The sequence below is a fragment of the Podarcis cretensis genome, assembly GCF_951804945.1.
Source record: "Podarcis cretensis genome assembly, chromosome: 5".
Taxonomy (NCBI): domain Eukaryota; kingdom Metazoa; phylum Chordata; class Lepidosauria; order Squamata; family Lacertidae; genus Podarcis; species Podarcis cretensis.
The window spans coordinates 81,129,481-81,156,937 of NC_137174.1; the positions used below are offsets into that span (position 1 = coordinate 81,129,481).

The 27,457-nt window shown below is 44.0% G+C and overlaps 1 protein-coding gene and 1 long non-coding RNA gene across 15 annotated transcripts in view; one reads left to right on the plus strand and one right to left on the minus strand.

Annotated features, from left to right (window-relative positions):
- Nucleotides 1-27,457, minus strand: part of VEPH1 (ventricular zone expressed PH domain containing 1) — a 172,595-nt gene that overhangs the window by 114,917 nt on the left and 30,221 nt on the right. For 6 of the 14 annotated variants that reach the window (XM_079977785.1, XM_079977795.1, XM_079977787.1 and 3 more), the window contains 4 exons: nt 19,521-19,601; nt 6,219-6,469; nt 4,037-4,252; nt 612-786 (listed from right to left, as the gene is read on the minus strand). In XM_079977785.1, coding sequence (XP_079833911.1) covers nt 612-786; nt 4,037-4,252; nt 6,219-6,356 — 529 coding nt within the window. In that variant the 5' untranslated portion in view covers nt 6,357-6,469; nt 19,521-19,601. Of the gene's footprint in view, nt 1-611; nt 787-4,036; nt 4,253-6,218; nt 6,470-12,097; nt 12,170-12,725; nt 12,898-14,498; nt 14,607-15,874; nt 16,068-17,758; nt 17,886-19,520; nt 19,602-20,676; nt 20,695-20,885; nt 21,224-27,457 lie in introns of those variants that run through there. The other 8 variants (XM_079977797.1, XM_079977791.1, XM_079977798.1 and 5 more) reach the window with 7 other exon arrangements.
- On the plus strand, nt 13,556-21,725 carry LOC307217276. The gene is made up of 3 exons (XR_013839517.1): nt 13,556-13,584; nt 13,720-13,948; nt 21,436-21,725. It is a non-coding gene; the product is annotated as an uncharacterized lncRNA (long non-coding RNA).

Below are 27,457 nucleotides of genomic sequence, written 5' to 3' on the forward strand. Positions count from 1 at the left end.
TTTAGAAGTTGTAGTCCAACACATCTGGAAGACACTATGTAGTGGAAGGCTGCACACACACACACACACACACACACACACACACACAGGCATAGCTGGGGGGGGGGGCAGGAGGGCAGCTGCCCCCCAAAATCAATAAAAATACAAAGCAAACTGAGCTTCTCCCCCCCCCCATGAAAGGCCTACCCCCCCTTACAAAGATCCTGGCTATGCCCCCCCCACACACACACCATTACCCATTATGTTACATTACATTACTCACCCTGAAGGGGCCCACACATTGACAGGGAAGTGAGAGTTTGTTTTTGCTCCAATCTCACATACACTGTCTAACCCACTCCTGAAGTCCAAACTCAATCTGCATCAAGGACTGAGCCAGGACATTTTGGGGGCAGTAGGGCCAAGAACATGGCCCCATAATCACATAGAGTCCCCTGAACATGAGCGCATGAACATGAAATCTAAGGCACGCATTCAGATTGCTGTGTCTGAAACTATCCTGACTGTAAAACTTTAGATTTTATTTATTTAAAAAAAACACACCACATGTATAGAAAACCTTACAGGACCAAAAAGGCAAATCAGAATAGAGCAATTCTGATATTTCTTACCTTGCAGGACACTTTTTACAATGGTTTCTGTGTGCTCGGCCAGCAGGTCTGCTTTGCTAATTGCAGCAAGGGAGAGGTAACTCGACATGTTCCTGCACAGTTCTTTGTTACCCCTCTGCAGAAACTTGACTGCGACGGGGACAGCCAATGCCATGATGGGAGGACGGTTATAATTCTGTTGAGGAAAACAGAAGCACCAAAAAAGCAACATTCATTACAAGTCATCTGCTTGGGTCCATCAGCTAAGACCATGGAACTTCTCTAGACATGTCCCTTTTAGTACCATCTTGGGCTTCTCTTGGACTCTCCTTTTAATATTAGCTCTGAAAATTATCACAAGTTTTTACACGCTATTGTAGAAAAGCAACAATGGTCCATCTATGTAAAAACTGAAGGAATGGTTTTTCAAGACAAAGCTGCAATGTTTTGACCTGAGAGCAGCAGCAGGTGGAGCAGCGGGGGGGGGGGGCTGATGGCACTCATCCAACCTCCGCTTACAAGTGTCACTGCTGCATAGCAGAACAGAGAGGGTCAAGGTGGCAGTGAGGCTGGTGCAGTGCAAACAGACCAGCAGGAGTGCTGGACTGGCTCCGTTGGTTTGCACTGAGCCAACCTCACTGCTGACTTTTTTCTACTCACATCAGTATGCAGCAGCAAGGGGAGCAACTGGGGGCCAGGTGAGCACTACCACCCACCCCACTGTCCACTATGGCCTAAAAGATGTGCCCTGAGATCCCTTACAATGTTTCAGACGATGTGGGACCATCAATCCGGACCATGCACAGATGCACATAACTTGAGAGCTGGATCCTAGCAATGTGGAAAGCTGCATTATACCAGGCCATACTATTTGCCCATCTAGACTAGTATTGTCCACTGACTGGCAGTGGCTCTCCAAGATCTCAGGTGGATTCCCCCCCCCCCCATCACTGGCCACTTGATCCTTCTAACTTGAGATGCTAGGGGTGGCGAGCCAATGTTCCAGGGGCCACATGTCAGTGGTGCAAGGGGACAGTTGCAAAAGTGGGTGAAGCCACAAAAGTGAATGTTAGCTTTGTGCTGAAGCCTAGTTCCTGCACACACTCACTCACCCCTCTCTGCCCTCCATCCAGGCAAAGGAGTGGCATTACTGAGCATGTTGCAGCCAGGCAAAAGCACTCAAGGGTGATGGGAAGAAGTGAGGAATGTGGCCTGGGAAGAATCCTGAGGGCCAGACAGCGAGGACTGATGGGCTGCATTTGGTCTCTAGGCCCAAGGTGCTACGATTACACCTTGTGCAATCACTGTGCTATGATTACACCTGGGAACTTCTGCAGGCCACGTATGTGCTCTACAATGAGCTACGGTTTGTTTGTTTTTTGCACCAACACAAAGAGGCAATTGCACTTTGCAATCCCTTTCCCAATAGCTTGGATTTCTCAGGCAACTTGTACCATCTCTGGACTTTCTGGTCTAAACGGCAACTGATAGCATTTCTCTCTTTGTCTCTCTCAGGTGTACTTCTTTGTATAAAAATACTGTAATGGGAATAACTTACTTAGGAGATTGCAGCCTAAGGAGCATCAAATTCAGTGGGAGGCTTTTGATCACATGCCCCTTGTTTGCATCTTGATTACAAGTACAACTGATTTTAAGGCAATTAATATATTCCAGGCAACAAGGCCCTTTGTTTTGACAGCGTTACAATAACAAGCGAAGTGGAGACAATGGGGGTTTGTTCTGTTTATTAAAGAGTTATATTTCTGGAAATCAACACCTGTCTTGGATCCAGGATAATTTTTTCAACTTCCATTGCATAAAATGTTTATTTGGACCTGGTCCTAGAATTCTGAAGCTGAAACAGACAGAACTGGGCATACAAAGAGAGTTTTAATTTGCCACCACACTGATGGGAAACCAGGTCTAGGAGCCCTTTCTCTCCCTCTCCAATATCATGTTCTCGACCTTTTGGATGAAAACAACCAAGAGTCAAAACAGATTAATATGATTTTTAAAGCAAGACAAATCTTTGAGGTTAGTCCTGAATGGGAGCCAAGGTTAGATAGCAAGAAACATTTTAGTGCTGTTGAAAGTTTGCAGTCAGTAATGGCAGGATTAAGAATTAAGACTGAAAACAAGGGTGTATTCACATGACCGAGTTAGAGCACAGCAAACTTGTTGGTTTTTCAGGTGTGCTTCACAGAGCTCCCCCCGCCCAGCTGCTCACATCAACATAGTAATTAGTGCCTGATACACTTCAATTTGGGTACACACAGGGAGGCATTGAAACACAGGGATGTCTTTACCCTTTGTGAAGTTGTACGCATTTTGGCTGGAGATGACTTAGGAATGGCTTAAGGACTTCAACTGGTGTGAAGCTGGTTTTAAAAACAATGCACCAAACATTTCACAGCAAAATACAGGATATATATACACTAATAAGGCAATGTGATGAGACACATTCACCACTGAACGCCTGGTAAAAGGTAAAGGTAAAGGTACCCCTGACCGTTAGGTCCAGTCGTGGATGACTCTGGAGTTGTGCGCTCATCTCGCTCTATAGGCCGAGGGAGCCTGCATTTGTCTGCAGACAGCTTCCAGGTCATGTGACCAGCATGACTAAGCCGCTTCTGGCGAAGCAGAGCAGCGCGCGGAAACACCGTTTACCTTCCCGCCAGAGCGGTACCTATTTATCTACTTGCACTTTGATGTGCTTTCGAACTGCTAGGTGGGCAGGAGCTGGGACTGAACAACAGGAGCTCACCCTGTCGCGGTGATTCTGACCGCCAACCTTCCAATTGGCAAGTCCTAGGCTCTGTGGTTTAAACCACAGCACCACCCTCGTCCCTGAATGCCTAGAGATAACCCAAAAGGTGAGCTGGGCTGTGTGAGAGAGGAAGTGTTACCGTACTGGCCCGAATATAAGCCACACTTTCCCCCCAAATTCCGATCCAGAAAAGTTAAAGTGTGGCTTATATTTGCAGTCGCAACCTTATGATATCGCTGCTGAAACAGCTGCCCAGGAGGGGGGGCAGGAAAACAGCGCAGCACCTGCCCACAACTCCCAAGCCTCACCCAGCTGTCAAAACGAAGGGGGAAGACTGCTGGCAAAGCAGCATGTCTCCATCGCCCAGGAAGCAGCCTGGAAGCATGGGACAATGGCATGCAGCCCGCCCACTGCTCCCAAGCCTCACCCAGCCGCCGTAAAGAAAGGGGAAGGGGGGGGTATTGTCTTTTTTTCCTTTTCCTCCCTCCAATTTTAAAGGTGCGGCTTATATTTGTGTGCAGCTTATTTTCAGACCAATACGGTACCTGAGAAAGCCTGTGACTATGGGGAGATTCCAAATCAAGTCTAGGGCAGTTCTCCAGTCAACCAAAAGCTGGTTGTTTGTGAAAAAAGCATTGATCATTGCCAAGGACAATGTGCTTTGGTATAACACTCTCACCTGCAAAATGCAGCTCATAATATCAGAAGCGATCTTTGCATGTGGTGTATCTTCATCTTTCCCCGAAGGTTTCAGATTGTGCTCTAAGCAAGATTCCCAGAGTGCAACAAGGGCTTTCCCATGTTTCTCTATGGATTCTGTTTCCCTGATGGCCGTTGTGATTCGAGTGATACAGATCTCCACAACTGCCTGGTCGTTGTCATTCGTTTGGTAGTCCTGAATGAGGGCAAAACAGTTTGTGAGGCTTAGGTATGGTACTCAAGTGTCATCAGAATGAACCAAGGAGGTTAAATCTCTCCCATACACCATACCAATCTATAGCTTTGGACAGAACTTTCAATTTTAGTCATGTCACTGCTCTACAAACAAGTTTTCTCCTGATTGACACTTGCTCCAGTCTAGCTCTAAAGAGCATGTTTTCTGAGGGAAAGCAGGGTGGCAAAAGCAAAACCACTCTGACCCAAACCTGGAAAGCATGGGACAAATGGGAAACTGCTTGAACCCTTGCTTTCTCAGCAGTGTATGCAGAAGTGTAAGGTAAAGGTAAAGGTACCCCTGCCCGTACGGGCCAGTCTTGACAGACTCTGGGGTTGTGCGCCCATCTCACTTAAGAGGCCAGGGGCCAGCGCTGTCCGGAGACACTTCCGGGTCACGTGGCCAGCGTGACATCGCTGCTCTGGCCAGAGCCAGAGCCAGAGCCAGAGCCAGAGCCAGAGCCGCACACGGAAACACTGTTTACCTTCCCGCTGGTAAGCGGTCCCTATTTATCTACTTGCACCCGGAGGTGCTTTCGAACTGCTAGGTTGGCAGGCGCTGGGACCGAGCAGCGGGAGCGCACCCCGCCGCAGGGATTCGAACCGCCGACCTTTCGATCGGCAAGTCCTAGGCACTGAGGCTTTAACCCACAGCGCCACCTGCGTCCCCATGCAGAAGTGTAGACAAGCCCTATAATTTGGTGACGCACTGTGGATAGTACTACTTTCCTCTAATTCTACTGCCAATCAATTTGAAGGGATGACCCCATGTGCTGGTGTTGATGTGCACTTATTATCAGCCCCTCTCAGGTTCCTTCCCAATCTTTCTTTCTTCCCACCCCCCCAAGCAGAAAAGGCTCAAATTTTCATCGTTCGAAAGGAAAAGGTTCTCTATCCTACTCCTTTTATTCATTCCTTTCTGTCCATCTCCATGATTTTTCTTTGGGGGAATGTTGGAGAATAATGATATCTGTAATTTTCTAAGGCTTCATTCATGTGACATCTTAACTGAATTAACTGAATTTGGAAATCATATGAAAGCGTGTGTGCAACGAAAAATATGTATCACTGATGCCCTCTAGTGGGAATTAACTTTTAAACTTGGTTTTTTAAGGAAAATCTTTTTATGAAATGTTTTTCAAATGTTAAGAACTAAGAGCTGGTGCAATATAAAGGAGCATGTGCAAAATGGGGGGGGGGAATACCTATTTCCCCCTTCCTCACCTTGCTAAAAATGGACTTCTTTTCAGATGTACATAATTGAGGCTGGCGCATTTTGAAACCCTCACACTACTATAAAAACTATCTTGCTCCCCCCCCCTTTCTCCCATTTCAGGCAGTGGATGACTGGAAATTTATTCTCACAATAATTGTGTAAAGCTCTCTCCCATTTTAAGGTAAAGGTAAAGGTACCCCTGCCCGTACGGGCCAGTCTTGACAGACTCTGGGGTTGTGCGCCCATCTCACTTAAGAGGCCAGGGGCCGGCGCTGTCCGGAGACACTTCCGGGTCACGTGGCCAGCGTGACATCGCTGCTCTGGCGAGCCAGAGCCGCACACGGAAACGCCGTTTACCTTCCCGCTGGTAAGCGGTCCCTATTTATCTACTTGCACCCGGAGGTGCTTTCGAACTGCTAGGTTGGCAGGCGCTGGGACCGAACGACGGGAGCACACCCCGCCGCAGGGATTCGAACCACCGACCTTTCGATCGGCAAGCCCTAGGCGCTGAGGCTTTAACCCACAGCGCCACCTGCGTCCCATTTTACCTATGGTAAACTGAAGGAGAAATTCTGCATTCACTGTGTGTGTGTGTGTGATTGTACCCTCACATTCTTCAAATGTGAGCTCTTTTGAGATGCTCATGTTTTCTGATCCATTATTATACATTCCATCTCACACTCAAAGAAAGGGCATTAAATGCATTACTTACTGGAGATGAACTAATAGTTTTTATTTGCTCGAGAGCTTCTGACAGACATCCTTCTATTTCAGAATCGTCTAAGGAGAAGAGGTCCCCTGCACGTGAAAGATCCTTTTGTCCCAAAACGAGTCCAAAGAGATGGTGCATAGTTGATTGTTCGGCCAGAACGTGCTTCAGTCAATAATCCATAATCAAGAAGGTGTCCCTCTCCCACACATAGGATTCTTTTTCACATATTTTTGGACCTCATCTGCCATAATCTGAGAAGAAGAAATAGATTAACAAGAATGCTTGGCTCTCTAATTTTTTTTTTAAAAAAAGAAATAATCATGGGCATAACCACAAAGACACCAGTACTATATTAATTTTTAATACAGTTATACAGTACTTAATAGGGACGCGTGTGGCACTGTGGGTTAAACCACAGAACCTAGGGCTTGCCAATCAGAAGGTCGGCGGTTAGAATTCCAGGGTGAGCTCCCGTTGCTCAGTCCCAGCTCCTGCCCACCTAGCAGTTCGAAACACATCAAAGTGCAAGTAGATAAAAAGGTACCGCTCCAGCGGGAAGGTAAACGGTGTTTCCATGTGCTGCTCTGGTTCGCCAGAAGCGGCTTAGTCATGCTGGCCACATGACCCGGAAGCTGTACGCCAGCTCCCTCGGCCACTGAAGCGAGATGAGCACCGCAACCCCAGAGTCGTCTGCGACAGGGCCCAATGGTCAGGGGTCCCTTTACCTTTTTACAGTATTTAATATTTAACACAGTACTATATTAAATTTTTAAGCATTTCAATGCAGAAGTGAAATGCACTCAACTATATATGGTAACTTATTAAAAACAATTAAATACATTTAAATAAATAAAAACAATTTATTGGTCTTTTTTTTCTTTCTGAAAGCAGAATCTGTTTTTTATTCATGTGATGAGCTGCCTTGGGTCCTGCACTGGGAGAAAAGCAGGATATAAAATAAATAAATATTCCCCACCCATCTAACCTGGTTATGAAATTAGATGTTTTTTGGCGAAGATAAATAACGGAATAGCAAGATCTGCCCCAAACTTTATTGATTTCAACAGGAATTATATGTTGATGATGGAAGCATTAGAGAAAATATATAGAGCATTAAAGAACAAAGAAGATGCCAATGGTGAGGAAATATACTAGTGAATGGTAAGACAACAGGAATATTCCTTTGACCCTAAAAGGCAAAACCACATGTACTTCTCAGAAACATTTGCAGCAATTTTTTTCTGTGCATTATTAAGCTCCCTCCCACCCTTCCTCCAGTAAGAAGGGCTGGAAACTTACTTAAAATGAAAAGTTATACTTGGGGGAGCAGAGGGGGGAACCATATTCTATGCAAAGTGATCACAAGTAGACCTTTATTTCGTCAGGCTGAGTTGGTTTTCGTGAGAAAGTGCATTTCATCTGCTGTCCCTGCCCTTGTCAAATTCGCTGCTATCCACATATTCTTAATTTGTGGCTTTAATGTTGTGATTTTTGCATTGTTGTAATATTTTTATTTTGCGATTTTAACTGATGGGAGTCACTTTGTGCAACGCATATCTGTTAGAAAGGTGGCAGGCAAATCAACTATATAGACACCTTAAGCTTTAAATTGATATCCCCCTATTCAATGGGTTCATGCATGAGTTCTGTTGTACAATGGAACCCCCATGCACAAGCACCAGAGGAAGGGGCGACTGCTCAATGGCCCAGCAGATGTTTTGCACTGAGGTTGCAGGTTCACTATCCAGCACCTCAAGTTAAATGGAACCCTGACAGAAGGGCTGCGAAAGACTACGGAAGGCCAATACAACTCAGAAAGGCCAGGCTTTTGATTCCTTATGAGGTCGTATTATCTCTTCATACATTTCAATGGAAAATAAAATTTGGAAATCCCATTATTTTGGGATGGAACCATGTTTTAGCATCTCACTGCAAGGCTTTTGAGCTAACGTCCCCATGTATTTTGATAGAACGGAACAGAATGGAGCACTTTTCTTTCAATGGTGAATGCACTCTCCTCCCTTGGCATTTATTTGTCCTCCCTCTAGTTTGTTCCATAGTACAGTGGTGGAGCATTCCCCACTGGCACAAGAGGCATGCATGCGCCTGCAGGAACTAAGCAGGGCCAAGCTGCATCCGGCTGCACGGTGGAGAGCACAGCCACCTGACTCAGACGATGCTGCCCTGCTTTGAGAGGCGCACTCACAGCACCCTGCAAGCCCAACATCGCTTTGCAAAAACAGAGCATGGCTGGCAGGGCACATTCCTGTTGTGTCCTCCTCAAGCCGCCAGCTGAAGCCTGTTGCATCCTCCTCTACCAGATGGGGGGCAGGTGAGAAGGACACAACAGCTCATGGCACCCTGCGAGCACAGCACTGTTTTGTACCCTGCCCAGTTGCATCCTTCTCACCTGCCTCTCAGGCTGCAGGGCGCCGTGAGAAGCAGAACAGCTCACAACATGGCAGGGCGTCGGGAGGAATGTGCCCCTGCCAGCACCCCCATGTTACTCCTCTGCCATGATAGAATATGTTGTTGGACCTATTTATCCAGACTTTCTCTGCAGATGCACATAGCAGGAGCCCACAATGGACCCTCCTAGCTACAATTTGGATGCAGAGTCTGCATCTTGCATCCCCAATCTAATCCTTGTCTTTTGCAGCTAAATCATGCCATTTCATTAGGGCAGGGGCACCTTACTTGCCAAGGACATGGGTGGCGCTGTGATCTAAACCACAGAGCCTAGGGCTTGCCGATCAGAAGGTCGGCGGTTCAAATCCCCGCGACGAGGTGAGCTCCCGTTGTTTGGTCCCTGCTCCTGCCCACCTAGCCGTTTGAAAGCACGTCAAAGTGCAAGTAGATAAATAGGTACTGCTCCAGCGGGAAGGTAAAAGGCATTTCCGTGCGCTGCTCTGGTTCGCCAGAAGCAGTTTAGTCATGCTGGCCACATGACCCAGAAGCTGTATGCCAGCTCCCTCCGCCAATAAAGCAAGATGAGTGCCGCAACCCCAGAGTTGGTCATGACTGGACCTAATGGTCAGGGGTCCCTTTACCTTTTACCTTACTTGCCAGCAACAGCCAAATAGTAGGGTCACACACACACACACACACACACATACGTACGTCACTGATGGCTGTGCAATTATAGCAGCTGTACAGGCCATGGTGCAAACAACAACCTCCTGTAAAAACTCACTTAGCCAGGTCTGTGCAATATGTATAGCACATTTTTTAAAGAAAACAAATGTCAAGGGTAGCCACATAAACCTGCAGGATCTGGGTTCAGTCAACTTGTCAACTGCTAGCAATCTGTCAGCATGAGGGTATTTTTAAAAAATACAACAGGACTTAGAAAAGAAGAAGCCTCAATATCTTGCATTCAGCAAAAAACCCACCTATATAATATATATAAAAGAACCTATTGGTTTTTGCTTTTCCTGGCTTCATACCTGAAATAATAACAGATGGTGTGCCATCAGGCTTCCTGCAACTGGATCTCTTCAGTGTATAATTAGAATTAGAGGCAAATGTAACTCTTTTCAGCAGAGTTTTGCTCTAAACAAATAGCTGGTTTATACATCATGGCAAGGTTTGCACACGACTGCCATGGGAGTTACAGTAGCCTAAAGTACAGTAGCCTGATGGAAGCATCGGTTCACACAAACACCTTTACCATATGAGCACAGCACGAAAGCGATCTGACAGCCGCCCCACAAACTTCCAGATTGAGTTCAGGGCCACTCCTGAGCTCTCAGCTGTGATTACTGAAGAAGAGCCAGTGTAGCGTAGTGGTAGTGTAGCACCCTGCTTGTGGTTAACGCTTAGCTGGAATGAAATATTCAATGCAGCAATAGAGAAATTAAAATAATAATTTATTTGTCAGACAAATAAATGAGAGGCACAGTGGTATATGGTTACCAAGCTCTGGCCTGCCCTCCTGCCATTCTGGCCAGCACTTATATTTCCTTAATCCAGCCCCCTTGCTCCTCCTGTGGCTGCCTCTGTCCAATCAGCCTGGTTGAAATTCCTATTGGCTGTTTGCTAGAACCAATCACAAAAGATACACCCATTTCCTTTTGCCCTTTTATGGGAAACAAAAAGCTATATATTCTTCTATCTATAAATGACAAATAAGTAGTAATATATCTTACATGTGTCTCAACAAGGAACCTTAATTACCAGCTCACCTCTTGCCCTCCTTGCCCTATTGCCCTCCAAAACAAATGGTTAATCTTAAATTTTTATCTTAAACAGATGTCAAGGATCTTGAGTTCACATCATCATTGAAAGATCTCCTTCTCTTGGAGGTCTTTAAACAAAGGCCTGACAACCATATGTGTGCTCTAATGATGTTTCCTGCTTGGCAGGGGGGGCTGGGCTGATGGCTGATGGCCCCTGTGATCTCTTCCAACTATATGAAATAAGAATCTAGCATAAGGATTTAACATTTCTTAGCTTCTAATTCCTTTGCATAATTACATTTAAGCCAATATATTTAATACATAACATAGATAGCTTTTTAGAAGAATAAACCTTCTCAAAGTAAAAAAGGAAGGAACAGTTTCCAGCCTCAAAATAAGATAGGAAGAAACCTATCTTCTCCAGCCAAGCCAGTTGCCTTTTTCACTGCTCTTGACCTTTCAACCTTAGGAAAATATGGCTCAAGTTTAATGGGAGGCACATGGTTTTATTTTACTATTTATCAACTCTTATTATGTTTATCTCTTTTTTTATCTTCTGTAATATGTAGGGTCAGTGTAACCTTGGCTGTCAGCCTGTAATTCCCTTTTTACGACTTTGAGAATTGTTTTCTGCTATAAATCAGGGGGGGCCCTTGTCCAGGAGAATAAACATCTTGCCAAGGTTCTTAGGCAGCTGGTCTTCTGCCTGGCATGAACATTTGAAAATCTTTAAGCTCATTTTAAAATACAGGCCCTGATCAAAAATATAAGCTTTGATAAAAATGCAGGCTTATGATTAGATGCCTCAGTAGGATGTGGGAGAGCAGGGTTCAAATCCCCATGGAGCCATGAAACTCACTGGATGCTCTTGGGCCACTCACAGTATCTCAGACCAATTTACCTCCCAGGGTTGTTCTGAAGATAATAAACAAGGAGAGAACCACAGGTGCCACCTTGACCTCCTTGGAGGATAGGTGCAATATATTGTAATGATAAATATAAACATGAATTCAGCACATCTCAGAACACATGTTGTCAATGTTAGCACACTGTACACTGGACACCCACCCAACAGTGCCTGTGGTATAAAGTCAGGCTTACAAACCCACTTACAATTTGCAAAAGTCTGCGGCTGTCTGCCTTAGTAGAGTAGAGAGATAACCACTCCAAGGCACAAGCAATGCCACTCTCTAATTTTTTAATTTGGCATGTGCCCACTAATGAACTAATGGACCTAATAAATTTTTAAAAAAATCTCATGTCACTAATCTCATGGGCTAATTGACACCCAAAGCAAAAAAGCAAGTTTGCCTGTTCACCCTTGTGATTGTTATTCTCTCTGAGTGATACTCTTACTACAGGGCTATGTGAATATCCTAAATGCAATCCAACTTCTTACTTCACTATGACACTTCTCTTTACCCTGCTAAAGAAAAGCAGCCCCTTTTCAGTTCTTGGCAACACTGCACATGGAAGTATAAGCTAAATTTTTTAAATGCTACCTTGCTTTGCACACTCACTTCCCTGTCCATTGCAATCCAGTCTTGTATATATACTGATATATATATATATATATATATATATATATATATATATATGATAGGCCACATTGTGGAATGGAAGCCAGCTTCCCATTTATATAATTCCGCTACGCATGCAGTAGGAAGAGGTCACCTCCAGCACACATTTCACTGTCAGTACCTTTCAGTCCTGGTACAAAATGTAGTCACAGCGACTCTAAGCTCAAAAAGCTCACAGTGTCTTTTCCTGACTCTTCCTGCAAAAAACATTCAAATTGTATCTCACCTAAAATGTCAGTCTGACCTTTAACTGCAAAGCTGGAAGAGTAAAATAGTTTGTACTGAACCACCTCCTCCCATTAGGCCCAATGACACTGATTTAATACCATTCATGTCAATACAATTTTTTAAAAAATTGTGTAGAACACAATAAAGTATAGTGGCAGGAAATCCCTCTATAAAAACATCCAGTTTGTGTATTATTTTTCCTGCCATAAAATGGAAATCTGTCATCTTTTCCTCTTGCCCTTTTAAAAACTAATATTACAGAGTTATCCATAAATGAATATACATCTTGGTAGTTAGCAAACACAGCCTAGCAATAAAACATGAGGCAGGGGGTAAATCAAAACCGCACTGACAAGTCAGGTTCTCTGTCCGATTCAGTAGCGTAAATGACAGAACACTTGAAATCAACAAAAGTACTGTGGTATGAGAAAACAAGTTCAAAATAGAGGTGCTTTTTCAGCATTTCTGATTTTACTTTAGAAAGGAACCCTTTTAGAAAGGAAGCATATACAATGCTTTACCTGAACATGACTCCAGAACAGCATCCACAGGTAGGGCTTTTTGGTTTCTCTCTCTCTCTTTTTTTGCAGCGGCAAAGTTGCGTATTTTGAGAATCAGGGTTTATGTGCAGCTTTGCCTGTTTGTTGCAACAGTCCAGCATCCAAGGGCACAACAAGTGGAAAGTTATGGAATCTACTGTTCACGCAGTGAACCTGAAGCTGTTAATTACAGGGCCACGAATAAAGAATTTGAGGAATGCAGCCTAAAGCAGCCTTAAAAAGTTACCAAGGGCTTCATCAGGTGACCAGAAAGGACCTAAAAGCAGAGCAGCCTTAACTGTGAATGAAAGCCTCTATTATTGGGACAAAAGCCGAAAAAGCCTGTTCGACTTGAGTGCCCGTTGTTTCTAGTGGATAAAAGAGAGCTCTCTGTTGGTGGAAAACTATCCTCTCCTGGGAAGACACCCCAGTGGGCTTGCAATATTTTTTGTTCTTTGAAAGAGAGCAAATGAATGAAACTTCTATGGAGAAGCCATTATTTCTCCAAAGAATAAAACAGCTCATGAATACAAAAAAGGCCTGAAGGAGCTGCCTGCAGCCCTCTTGGGTCAGTTTATGATATGTAATACCCACAACCCCAACATATTTGTGCACTTCAACATGAACATGTCATAGCAATGCAACTCAGGAAGCCTCTACACACAGAGAGAGTTCAATTGGTTTGTCATTTCCTTGAAACCAGGGAATCTTGGGAACCGTAGTTCTGTGCAGATTTTAACAAGAGAATTATCAGTGCCCTCAGTTCTCAGGACTGGAGTAGCCATAGCAACAGAGCTCTTCTGAAGCCAATATAACAAGACTGGCCTACCCATGACTCAAGGTGTGGCAACCACCTCAGGCGGCAGTATCAACGGCGGGGGGCACACTTTTTCTGAAAAAATCCTAATGTGTAATACGGCCCCAGTATTACAATTCCTGAATTCATTTCAGCCTCTCGTTTCTTTATACATTCCAGGAATAAACACAAGATGGAAGTGAAATGAAGCGTCAGCAACCGCTGTCAAAATCAGTGTTTCTCATCTTGACCCACCATCATTTTGTCGGAGGATAGGGAACCAGCGGGTCTCCAGATGTTGCTCCACTCCCACCAACCCCAGCCAGCATGATCAATGTTCAGGGATGATGGGGATTATAATCCAACAACATCTGGAGGATCATAGATTTCCCAGCCCAATAGGAGGCTGGTGAGTGGAATCCACAGCTTTTGATTATCATATACAGTGAGGCGCAGCCCTTACCACAAGATAGTGTTTCTTTAAAAACATGGAAAGCTGTCTTAGTTGACTATTGATCCATCCAGCCTGGTACTGTCTGCTCTGACGGACAATGGTTTTCTTGGGTCTTGGGCAGTGGCCTTTCTTCATCTTTTCAACTAGAGATGCCCAGGAATGAATCTGGGACCTTTGCATGTGCTCCACTGCTAAGCTCTAGCTCTTCCCCGAAGGAGTTTTTTTTTGGGGGGGGATTCATCCCAGATGTATTTTGCAATGTGTTTATTATGTATATATGACACAATATAAGGTATGGTGCCTGCCTCTGGGGCCTATATAAGCCTTGTATCATTTACCGTACCTCTTATCACTAGAGCCTGAATAGAACTAGATTAAGTGATTCATAGCACAAAGCAAACTTGCCAGCTTACATTTTTTGCCCCTTCGCTTTAAGGAAACAGGAACAATTCTAAGAAAAATGCATTTGGCTCAAGCAGTCATTTAAGGAAGTTATAAATGAGACTTGCCCTTTTAGGTGAAACATGTTTCAGTCAAAGGTTTTTTCCTCAAGCTTTGTTTTTTCCTCCTAATATTTTCTTCCAGAAAAATAAAACCTTCTTCCTCATGCTAACTGAACAAGAGAATAATTGTTACATGTTTTGAAGGCAACTTCTACATATTTGAAATTTATCACTTGCCCTCTCTGCTCTCCTTAATTTTCTTCATGTTAAGCAGCAAACATTCACTTCCTTGAACCTTTCATTTGATGTCTTGCTTCTCAACCTTCTCCAAAAAAGACCTTACTGTTCAGGTACTTACATATGGGAGAAGAGAGTATTCTTGATAAACTGATCCCAAGTTCTTTAGGGCTTTAAAGATTAAAACCAGTACTTTAAATTGGGCCCACAAATGGATGGGGAGCAAGGGCAGCTGACAAGGACAGACATAAATGGTCAAAGGGACCAGTCCCACTTAATAACCTTGCAGTATTAGTCTGAGCTAACTGTTCCAGACCATCTTTAAAGGCAGCCCCATCCACATTAGTCTAAACAGGAGGTTACCAGAGCATGGGCTAATTTTGGTCCAGGTTCTCTCCTTCCAGCTTAGATCACAGCTGGTATATGAGCTGAGGCAAACTGTGCGGAGATTTCAACAACACACATTTAAAACTAGCTTTTACATTCTGATAGTTTATGTCCATGCCTTTAAAAGTAACATAGCAGCAATATGTTTGCAGGGAATGTTTTGGCCAGGGATGGTGGGGCTACCTAAATTGACTTTGTGGAAAGTAGCTTCCAGACAGTTGGATGAAACCCAACACAATAATGTCTCACCTGATGGCCTGTTTGCTCTGATGCCGAAAACAGGTGTGTGAATCTACATTCTACACAATTTATTAATCACAAATTCTCTAATCCAACCTTAAATATGAAACGCAACCCAGACCTGACTTGGTTCAACTTAAACGCCATGTTTGCATTGACTTTAATGAAATGATGCAGGCATTCTGGCTAGCAAGGTTTATCCTTAAAGCCAGTTTAAAATCAATGAAACTAGACTGGTTTCAATCCAAAACCTTCATCAGACATGTGGCAAATTGTAACTTTTGAGTACCAAGTGTTCATTTTCTCATTCTGGATAATATTCAAGTCCTGTCAGGGAAAAAGGCAGGGTATAAATAAATAACTATATAATAGTAATAATAATAAATTTTCCTCTTCACTATCTTTGGCCATAACATGTTTGCCATCCTTTGCATCCTTCCAGAGCAACATAAGTTCTTTTATTTTTATTGTTGTAGAATTCATAGAATCTCCCAGGCAACTTTTCAACAACATTCACAAATATGTTTCCAGTGAAAGGAAAGGATTAACAATATCTTGAAAGAGAGCATCTTACTTCCACAAAGCATGTATGGTCTACTGCAGTTCCCATGGGATCAGACACATACATTGAGACACTTCGTACAAAACAGCCATTGTTTCTTACATGTCTCTCAGTTTCCTTCTGTCACGACGGGCTCCTGCCCTTCATTTTGACTAACCAGGCCATAGACAGCATGTAAACTCACGTAAGCAAATAAAGATGCCAGCTGCAACCAAAGTATTCAGGGAAGTGATTCAGTCCAAGTTGTTCTGCACATGTTTTATACTTTGCACTTGTAAATTCAGCTCTTTATACTGCTTATAGTTAATGAAGCTGTCCCAAGAATTAGTGTTCATCTATATGGTTCACTATACAGTGGTACCTCGGGTTACATACACTTCAGGTTACATATGCTTCAGGTTACACACGCTTCAGGTTACACATTTTGCTAACCCAGAAATAGTGCTTCAGGTTAAGAACTTTGCTTCAGGATAAGAACAGAAATCGGGCTCCGGCGGCCCGGCGGCAGCAGGAGACCTCATTAGCTAAAGTGGTACCTCAGGTTAAGAACAGTTTCAGGTTAAGAACAGACCTCCGGAACGAATTAAGTACTTAACCCGAGGTACCACTGTACACACACTGTCATTTTCAGCTACAAATTTCACATTACTAACTTGAAAGATTCCTTACCATATTGAAAGGGGGAGATTTATTACAGAGGGAAAGTTATTATAAAGATGGTTTTCTTATAGTAGAGTCTAATTTGGGGATATATACATGTTTTTCATTGTCATTAGAGCTTATGTTTCTGTAGATGGGCAAAACCCAAAGATCCACAGTGGTAGAGCATGTGTTTTGCAAGCCTGAGGTTCCAGGTTCAGTCCCTGGCATCTCCAGGTAGAACAACTGGGAATGTCCCATCGGAGACCCTGGAGAGCTGCTGCCAGTCATTGCAGACAAGCTGAGCTAAATCAGCCTTTCTCAACCTTGGGTACCCAGATGTTGTTGGACTACAAATCCCATCATCCGTGAACAGTGCTCCTGCTAGCTAGGGATGATGGGAGTTATAGTCCAGCAAATCTGGGGACCCAAGGTTAAGAAAGGCTGGGCTAGATGGACCAGAAATCTGACTTATTACATTATATTCTAGACCCATTTAGGAGCTGCCTCTGCTGCAGCACTGGTAGGAAAAGAAAAGTTGGAAATCTACAATACGCAAGAGTTTCTTTAAATCTCAGCATACATTTTAGCATACTTCTGGTGTGACCAACTTGAAAGGCTGCCTTCTCTCATATCAACCTGTCCAAACACTGCAGTCATTCAAAATGCCTTGCTTCACATCCTGTTATGCTCAGAGGCTCATCTGGCTGCTGGAGTGCAAGACAGGATCTTGTCGTTTGTCGTGCCCACAACTCTCAGGCAGCCAGATGGACCCCTTTCTTCGTGGTTTTTTTAAAATGAATTTTAAAAAACAAAAACAAAACCACACACACACACACCTTTGCTTCACCAGATCTCTGCTAGTCTGGGGTTTTATTCTTCTCCTGTGAAATCTTTTGACAGCTTTAAGTTTAGGGGATTTTAAAAATTAGTGACTGTATTTTTTTTAATCTTATGTTTGTTTTTAATGATGTTTTAATCTTTTTGATGATTAAAAGATGCCCTGAATATCAATCTCGGCAGAAAACTGTTGTAAAAATATTTAACTACAATAAATAAGATTTTTTAAAAAAAGGTTTTCCAAAATACTGGTGTCCAGCATCAGGGATGGGCAGAACAAGTGGAACCCAACAGGTCTGAGGCACAGCGTAGAAAAATATAGACTTTACCTCCTCTCCAGACACCAGTATGGGTGACATGATAAAATACAGTTTTACTGGTTGGGCCGCTAACATATTTCCTGGTTGGTAGGCCTACCTGTATCCAAATTACCCAGCAGAAGTTTCTGGTGATACCTCATAGGTAGATAGTTTGACTTCAGAGGAATAGAAGGACTGACCTAGTCCAGCAAAAGCCTCCTGTTCTACATTCCAGTTTTTGAACCCTAATCAATTATAGAAAGAAAAAACAGATCAATCAGATGTAGATGCTTAGGGAGCAATCCTAAGTATGGAAGCCAGCATAAATTATGACGGTTTAAATTAAGATGGCATAAAGTATGCTCAATCCAAACTCTGTTCAGGGACAGGGCTACTATTGGCTGAGCTGGCCAAAATACCAGCAGAAGCTGTAAAATAGTTTGTTAAGGTAAAGGGACCCCTGACCATTAGGTCCAGTTGTGGCCGACTCTGGGGTTGCGGCGCTCATCTCGCTTTATTGGCCAAGGGATCTGGCATTTGTCCACAGACAGCTACCGGGTCATGTGGCCAGCATGACTAAGCCACTTCTGGCAAACCAGAGCAGCGCACAGAAACGCCGTTTACCTTTCCTCCAGAGCGGTACCTATTTATCTACTTGCACTTTGACGTGCTTTCGAACTGCTAGGATGGCAGGAGCAGGGACCGAGCAATGGGAGCTCACCCCATCGAGGGGATTCGAACCTCTGACCTTCTGATCGGCAAGTCCTGGGCTCTGTGGTTTAGACCACAGCGTCACCCAGAATAGTTTGCTACAGCCTCCCTTTTACTGGATTAATTTATGCCACACCATGTGACAATGCTGGAGAAACTTAGGATCCAGCCGAAAACTTCCTCCTGTCCCACTCCACAATACCCCCAGTATGCTCACTTTTCAGCACTTATATCAGCTTAAGAACCACCAGGCTTGGTTCAGCCAGCTGTGTCCCAGCTGAGCCAGACTGGGAAGTACATATGCTCAGCTGGAGATCTGCTAGACCCTAACCTGGGGGATATCACTTTAGGATTGCCTTTAGTTTGTATAATACTTAGCATGAGGATGTAATCTTCCTTCCTTGACAAAAGGAGGTCATAAAATCCACTCCACTTTGTTAAATTAAAATACAGTGGTACCTCAGGTTAAGTACTTAATTCATTCCGGAGGTCCGTTCTTAACCTGAAACTGTTCTTAACCTTTAGCTAATGGGGCCTCCTGCTGCCGCCGCCGCACCGCCAGAGCCCGATTTCTGTTCTTATCCTGAAGCAAAGTTCTTAACCTGAAGCACTGATTCTGACTTAGTGGAGTGTGTAACCTGAAGCGTATGTAACCCTAGGTACCACTGTAAACCTACATTTTAAAGGCTGTGAACATATTATATATTTTTATTTGTGACGGGATTCTTCAGCCAGAATCAGAAGCAAACCCCGCCCCCTTTTAACCATTAGATTAGAAACATGACCAACACCTGGGATCAGGTACAGGCAATATGTCCTTCCGAATTTAGTAGACCCACATAAATGCCCATAATCAGGTTATTTCAGGACAACAGTTCTTTGAAGACTATTGTCTGAAATGCTGAAACAAATGTAGCTAACATTTGCTACAGTATCTGAGCCGCTCATGTATCCTTCTGAGCTATTTAGTGACAACTGAGCAGCAACAATACATTTGCAGAAGATAAAGGAACAGCACAATGTTACAGTATTTTATAATCTTCTACTTTGCAATACTTCTGCATTGAATATTCAATCCCAAATTAATGTTTCTATAAAGAGTTGAAGGTTAAGAGGTGCAGGGTTGACAAAACGTAAGTAAATAAGGATATAACCCTAGAAACACTTACCTGGCAGTAAGCCCCAATGAATTTAAGGGACTTAATTCATGCTGGATTGTGCTGTTAGTATGCAGTCTTGTATTCACTGACCTGGAAGTGTCGATGGGGAGAAATTCAATTCAGTTCACATTTAAAGGTGAACCAACCTAATTCATACATTGCTAAAGAAATTTGTAAACCGAAATACAGCTATCCTTTGAAATTCACACTTCTCCAAATTTTGCAGTGTAGTTCTCCAGGCAAGTAATATGTACCAAGATACATATACTAGGTTAAAGTGTGCATAAAAATAATATATTCGTGAAAAATAATATACAAAAATGCATTATGTTGGGGGGAAATCCATATGCAAAAAACATTATATTGGGCAAAAATGCATACAAAAATGCGTATCTTGGGGAAAATTTGCAGTATAATTCTGCTTACTTTTCATAAGAACTTTTTAAAAATTGCAAACTGATATCAAAATATGGAGAAATGAACTTAAAATTGGAAAAATGAGAAGCCAAAATACAATTCCACATACAATCTGGGAGTAAGCCCCTTTGAACACAGTGAAACTTACCTCTGAGTAAGCATGCATAACATGTTGTTGTTAGTTATTATTTATTTTCATAATATTTATTGTATTAGTACTTAGGTGAGCCAAAACAGTTCTAGACACATTACAAACTTATAGCAAAACTTGATTTTGCTTTAAACTGGAGACAGACAGAATGAAGCATCTCAGAGAAGCCTAAACTCAGAAAAAGCTCAATTCAAAATATCACAATCAGTTGACTGGGACCCTCAGAATCCATTGTGAGTGCAACTACACAGCGTTTCCTCGATGCTCTTGGGGTCTGCCTCAGTGACTGGCAACTAGACATCTATTAAAGAAACTCTGCAATGAAACAATGATATTTTTGTTCTCTTAAACTGAACTTGCCCCCAAATTAAGGCTGCCACAATACAGCATTTTGTAAATGAGGGCGGCGAGAGAGAAAATGCGTTGTCCCAGAGAACTGAAGTGAAATTAAGAAAGGTGAAAAGAATCAATCTATATGTACACAGTGAAACATCACGGTCTAACAGAGCCTGCTTCCTCTTCCAGTAGCATCTGAACCCAATTCACACCAGATCCAGCCCACATATTAAAGAGCAACATGAATGCCAGTTCACACACAAACATCTGTAGCAATAGCCATGTCATTTCCCAATCCGCCACAACTTCTAAGGTTGTGTTTTATGCTCCCTCAGAAATCAACTTTGGTGTTTTGACATGCAGAAATCTGAGGCTCTGTCCCCCCCCCCAGCCCCGCACACAATTCATTATTCATCAGTGAAAAAACTAATAGGAATGCATATTGGTTTAAGTTAATAGTTATTCATTACCTCGCAGAAAGAGGGGCAAACAACCCCTCTGCAAAGCATTAATATTTGAAGAGAAAACAGTCAAGCCTTTGGAGAAATTCTGATAAAATCCATTACAACTGTCAGAGTCCCCCTGCCAGCCCCCTGCCTCTGGTATGTGAAGCTGCTGGCTGAATGTTCTGCCTTGTCAAACCAACCGTACAGTCTATTCAGTTACCCTGGAGTTGTCATGTGGAATCAAGCAAACAAATATCTTCCCTCTATTTCTCTCCCCAAACTCCGCCACTCCAAAACCAGATTAATTGGTTACAAAACTTAAGTGGCCGGAGTGAAAAAGGCAGCAGGAGTACATTTGCGCCTTTGAATCATTACGGTTCTAATAGTACAGGGTTGGGGTTCTTTGTTTTGTTTTTCTTCCTGAAAGAGGAGATGAGTGCTTCTCTATTCAGTTAATGAATAAACTGCTCAACGTAGCAAAGAGCATTTTTTAGAAGTTAATATAAGTCGTAGGGCCTCTTATCAGGGAAAGAAAAGTTAGGAGACTGAACTTTCTCTCTCTCTCTTTTTTTAGGAATACAAGAGGCTAAAGAAGGATTGTGGAGAGCCTTTCAAAAACAGTACCTGGCATTGCACCAAACCCCCAATTTAAAACTTAAAGTGTTATATGGATTTATGCAAACGCTGGATCCCTGGATATGACAGACTGTGTTGGCATGACCTATATAGCCCTAATGGGACTGGCTTCTGAGGGCAGCCAGCTTGAGCAACTGTCAGATGCATTTATGGGAAGGGCAATAGCTTAAGCAGTACAGCATTTCTCTTGCAAGCAGGTCCCAGGTTCAGTCACTGGCATCTCTAAGTGCGGACAATGGTCAACGTATTATAAGGCAGCATCATATTTTTTTCATTTGGCAAAAGATCCAGTGGCCATGAAATTAAAAGACGCCTGCTTCTTAGGAGAAAAGCAGTGACAAACCTAGACAGCATCTTAAAAAGCAGAGACATCACCTTGCCAACAAAGGTCCGTATAGTTAAAGCTATGGTTTTCCCAGTAGTGATGTATGGAAGTGAGAGCTGGACCATAAAAAAGGCTGATGTTGGGAAAGATGGAGGGCACAAGGAGAAGGGGACGACAGAGGACGAGATGGTTGGACAGTGTTCTCGAAGCTACCAGCATGAGTTTGACCAAACTGCGGGAGGCAGTGGAAGACAGGAGCACCTGGAGTGCTCTGGTCCATGGGGTCACGAAGAGTTGGACACGACTAAACAACTAAACAACAACAACAACAGCCAGTGGCCCTGTTCTCGTTTTCCCCAAAACACCCAAGAAACTCAAAGGCACTATGTGAAAATTCACACATGAGATCAGAAGGGGTTCCTTGGGTGTGCCTTCTCCAAAGCTCCCCCTGGCGCACAAATCCTGGAGCTGAGCCCTCATTTGAGTCTCCTGATTTCCCCTGCCATGTCTGCTCATTAGCATTGGTCCTGTCCGTTTCACTTTCTGATTCCTACCAGGTGGTTTCCTACTAGGTGATTCCTAGCCAGTGTGGTTACTGTGTCAGAATAGGACCTGGGAGATCAGGGTTCAAGTCCCTGCTTGTCCATGATGCTTGGGCCAGTCATTGTCCCTCAGCCTAGTTCATCTCACAGGGTTGGTGTGGAGATTAAAGGAAGAGGGCAGGGGGGAAGCATGTGTGCCACCTTGAGCTCCTTGGAGGAAAAGGTGGGGTATAAATGCAATATAATAATAATCAATGTCATAAGCAGCCTGTAGCCATCAAACACAATACCAACAGCAGGTGGATACAATCAAGGTGGGCAGGTATGAGAGATTTCCTTTGTTTCAAGGATGTTTTTGTTTTGGATATGAAAGAAGGGCCAGTGGGAAGAATTCAAATAGCATTGTTGGTAAAGGGAGCCATTTTCATTCTCTGCAAGATGAAGTGGGAGGGATTATAAACCTTTTCCTCCCCACCCCTTGCAGTCCCAAGGGTGTTTCCCCTTCACATGAAAGAGTGAAGCAACGATTCTTCAACACCAGCTTCGCTGGACTGGTCATGTTGTGCGGGTGCCTGATTATCGTCTTCCAAAGCAACTGCTCTATTCCAAACTTAAAAATGGTAAGTATAATGCTGGTAGTCAACAAAGAGGTTCAAAGACTCTCTCAAGGCAAATCTTTAAAAATGTAGTATAAACACTGACAACTGGTAGGATTTGGTGGGGAAAACAATACACCTGGAGGGGGAAGGGTAAATCTGTGAAGGGATCACCTAGCCCGGGGGTGTAGTTGTGAGGTACCCAAGATAAGCCGCAAAGCCAAGATAACAAAGAGAAAGAGAGCTCAAAGTCTGTTCTGGTAGGGGGTTTAGGCTCGTGGTCAGAGGAAGAAGAGCTTGAAGGGTTAGAGAGAAAACCCATAGCAGAACTTTGGGACCAGAATCTTGAAAGAAGCCTAGCCAGAAAGAACAGTACTGAGAGGCCTGCGAGGACTCCAATTGGAGAACAAAGGTGTCATGGGCTTTGAAGACTCTTGAATTCAGGACAAAAGGGAGAAACACGCTAAGAGGAAGGCACACTTGGCAAACCCTCACCGTGATCAACTCCAGTCCGGAAACCTGTGTCCCCACTGTGGAAGGACATGTGGATCCAGAATTGGTCTCTCTAGTCACTTACAGACTCACTGTTAAGACCGTGTTCATGGAAGAAAATCTTACTTGGTTACAAGTGATCACCAAAGAAGAAGCAAGTGTGTGTGTGTGTGTGTGTGTGTGTGTTAGCTGCATTCACACAATTTTGTTGTGTCATGTTGAGTTTGGCCCTTAGACTGAAGTTTACAGCATGAGTCAGTCAGATATATAAGCATATGCTCAACAATCCACTTGACATCAACAGGACTTAAAAATGCTTAACTTGGCTGGACATTTCCCATTTATGCTAAATATAGAAACAGCCTCTTGGCCCCATTTTTGCACAGTGTCTCTTTTGTTCCCCTGTTCAGGAATGAGAATGCTTGCTAGCAAGCAAATTATGATAATTACTTGGTCTGCTGCATCCTTTGCCTGACTAGCTAGCAAGAAAAGGGGAACAATCTGTGTACATGAATGCAATTTTAAATTCACTCCAAATGCTGCTGAGATAGTGATATTGAGAAAGTTTTTCTTTATAACCTGGACTCATAAATTAAGTTATGCTAGGAGTATTAGCTAATGTGGTTTTGGGATATTAGAAATAAAACACCCGCATATTTGTTTTAAGGTGGATTTGCAGTTGCTTATGGCTAAGGCAAATAATTAAAATAATTGATAATCTCAGAAAGGATACCACAAAATTGGAAAAGGTGCAGAAAAGAGCAAGGGAAATTATCAAACACTTGCAACTCTATTTGTTCTTCTATAGAGAGTTGCAGTGTTGAATTTACTGTCCTAGGGCTTAAATAAAGAAACTATTTTACCTAGATGTAATTATGTACTTATAGGGAGAAAAACGTTTTGGTATTCATGACACTTAATCTAAATGAGGTATGTTAACTACTTCTCAAAGAATGCATTTTAATTCTAATAATGATAATGCTGACAGTTACAATATCATTTTAAACTGAAACTTGCTTGTAAATAATTAACCATTATGGTCTATCAATTGAATATTTTAATTTTAAAAATCAGCTCTGTTGATTTCATATAAGTAGGAAATCATACTGGAAACATATAATCTTGAAAGAAAGAAAAAACACCATACATGGATGCACGCCATCAGATATAAGACTGTGGTTCGAGGACCCGACCACCGCGGCGTGAAAAGAAGACACAGGGACACGTGATATAAGGTTAATGGGCTAGAAAAGGCCACAACTTTATTGATTACAGCAATGAAAAGGTATTGGCTTAGGCATTGGATTACGAAACAAGTGGGTTTATTCACCAGGGGTTCATCACCTGCTGATGCTAATCCAACTATAGGCTCACCCCTGCTGTCACCAAGGGTCGTGCCATGGCCTCCCGCCAAGCAGGCATTGGACAGAATACACGACCGCCAGATTCCTTTAACGGAATACCCCTAAACATTGAAGGCATAGGCGATGGCCACACCTAGCACTTCGACACACCACAGCACATTATTCCAATGCCTAACCGCCACCCGAGCCGAAAGGCTCGCCGCCAATACCCTCAAAGCTGTAACCAATCCCAGATGCATTTGCTGACACTAGCTAACCAACTGTCGTTCCCCAGATCCGATAGGTGGATACCGTCATTCCGGTATAAAGCTTGGTCGCTGATCCGGATACGGTCATGATAAATGACTCGGCCATACAAAAAGTGCACCCAACGGGCTATTGCATGATTTAAGAGTTTCCTGGATTTTTCAATGGCCATACAGTTCTGCACACTGCGTCACACAATTCTCTTCAAGAAGGAGGACCAGAACACCGTTGTTCCGGGACACAAGGCAGCCACCTCATCCAAATCTCTCTTTATGTGCCACGACAAGTCCACACTTCTTCTGCTGATAAGGATGTTAGGAGGGCCAAACGCGGCAACTCTCCCTCTCAGCAATGGCATAAGCAATGCCTCGTCATGAAAACCAGGAAACTCGCACTCCAGGTGGCTGTCAGGAGGGCCAAACGTGGCAACTCTCCCTCTCAGCAATGGCATAAGCAATGCCTCGTCACAAAAACCAGGAAACCCACACTCCAGGTGGCTGCCAGGAGGGCCAAACGTGGCAACTCTCCCTCTCAGCAATGGCATAAGCAATGCCTCATCTCGAAAACCAGGAAACTCGCACTCCAGGTGGCTATCAGGAGGGCCAAACGTGGCAACTCCCCCTCTCAGCAATGGCATAAGCAATGCCTCGTCTCGAAAACCAGGAAACTCGCACTTCAGGTAGCAATCCGAGGTTAGGGGTGAGGCCACAGCTAACTGACCGTACGTGGGCCAATGGACTATACCATGGCCACAAATCCAGACACTTCTGAGAACGGCTGAAAATAAAGGAGAGAGAAGAAAAAGAAAAGAAAATTATGGATAAGTAGAGGTAAAGGAGCAGGGCGCATTCTAACGAATGTAGCCTTTATAAGCGTCGGATTCCACCGGCCCATTTCCTTAATCTTATCCACTGGCAGGCCCAAGCATGCAGCTGTTGAGGCGGCGCCAATCCTAAATGAGTGTGCTGCATAATCCTGGGAAGATGAACCACAGGCATCAATAACTTTGCGGAGTGCCCTTGTGAATTGGTGTCTCAACAAAGGTGACCCATCCTCGTGAACCAGGACCGGGCCAGGACCGGGCAGTCTGAGGTAAAGGTACCATCTAGTGTCTTTGACCGGGCATGGGCCCCGCTGCGCTGAAACTGTAAGTTTTACGAGGGAACCCCTACCTGCCTGGTCCGTTTGGGATTGACGTATGCGCACAGTCATGCTAGCTTCGGTCAACTGCAGTTCCTCCCACTTGCGTTAACCTCGGCTACCACTTCACCAACCCTCAAGGCACCAAAGAAGGCGATCGCATATGCTGCGGAAAAGAGGCTGGCCTCGAACTTGGCCAGCAGATTGACCTAAGCTTTGTGCGTATCTGAGATAGCAGCCCGTAAGAAATTGGCTTGCGGCTCTAGGGGGGCTGTAGCCTGCCCCAAACCTCAATAGCTCTGCGGATCAGGAAGTCTCTGCACAGGTCAGAAGAAAACATGGCTCTAGCAAAGAAGCTGATGGCGACTACGTGTATCTTTAAAGTTTTGGGGTCCCGTCCCAAATCGTCAAGATGGGAAAGGTATTGCAGAATGTAATCCGTGGTGGGTGGCACGCTAGGCAAAAGCCCCAATATCCCTGACCTGAAGCCCATGAGCTCCAGGTGCTAGCCACCGGAAGCGAGACATCTGAGAGCGAGACCCTTAGGGTAAGAAAGGTTGTGGATTAATCTAAACTCACCATGGGTCTTTTTGGGTACAATACCAAGGGGTGAGATATGCAGGTTTGGGATAGGGGGGTGTACGAATGGACCAGCCACCCTCCCTGCTGCCACTTCCTTAGCTATTTTCTTTTTCAGCAACCTCAAGCCTTTCCCTTACTGACATCTGGTTAGGGGAAATCCTTTGCAATTAAAGAGTCGGTTACTGGTTTTCTGAAACCCTCTGACAAAACCCTTCCAACGAAAGGATGCTGCGCTTCCATCTGGATAGCTAGACAAGAGGTTGCGGAGAGGAGGGAGCTGGATCAGTGAAAATGCTAGACCCGGAGGGTCCCTATCGTCTGTTCCCTGCTGCGGGGGCTCCTCTGGAGCTAGAATGGTGGAAACCCCGACCTCCCCGAAAGGGCTGCTTCTCTTTGTAACACGCTGCAGCTGGGTGTACCCCTGCACACCTCTCGCATTCGTGCGGATACTTACCAGACTGCCTTGGCATGATCCCTTATTGAATTTCCAACACACCTTGCGCTTTGGCTCCCTTCTTAAGTCCGGCTTACCCATGCAATGAGAATCTAATGGTTTCTTCTCAACATACGGGATGACCGCCACCGACCAGATGCCCTTTTCAAATTGATCCCAGCGTGCTAGCGAGATCCTGGAAGCCTTCCTTCAGAACTTTTATCATAGCTAACGGTGGCG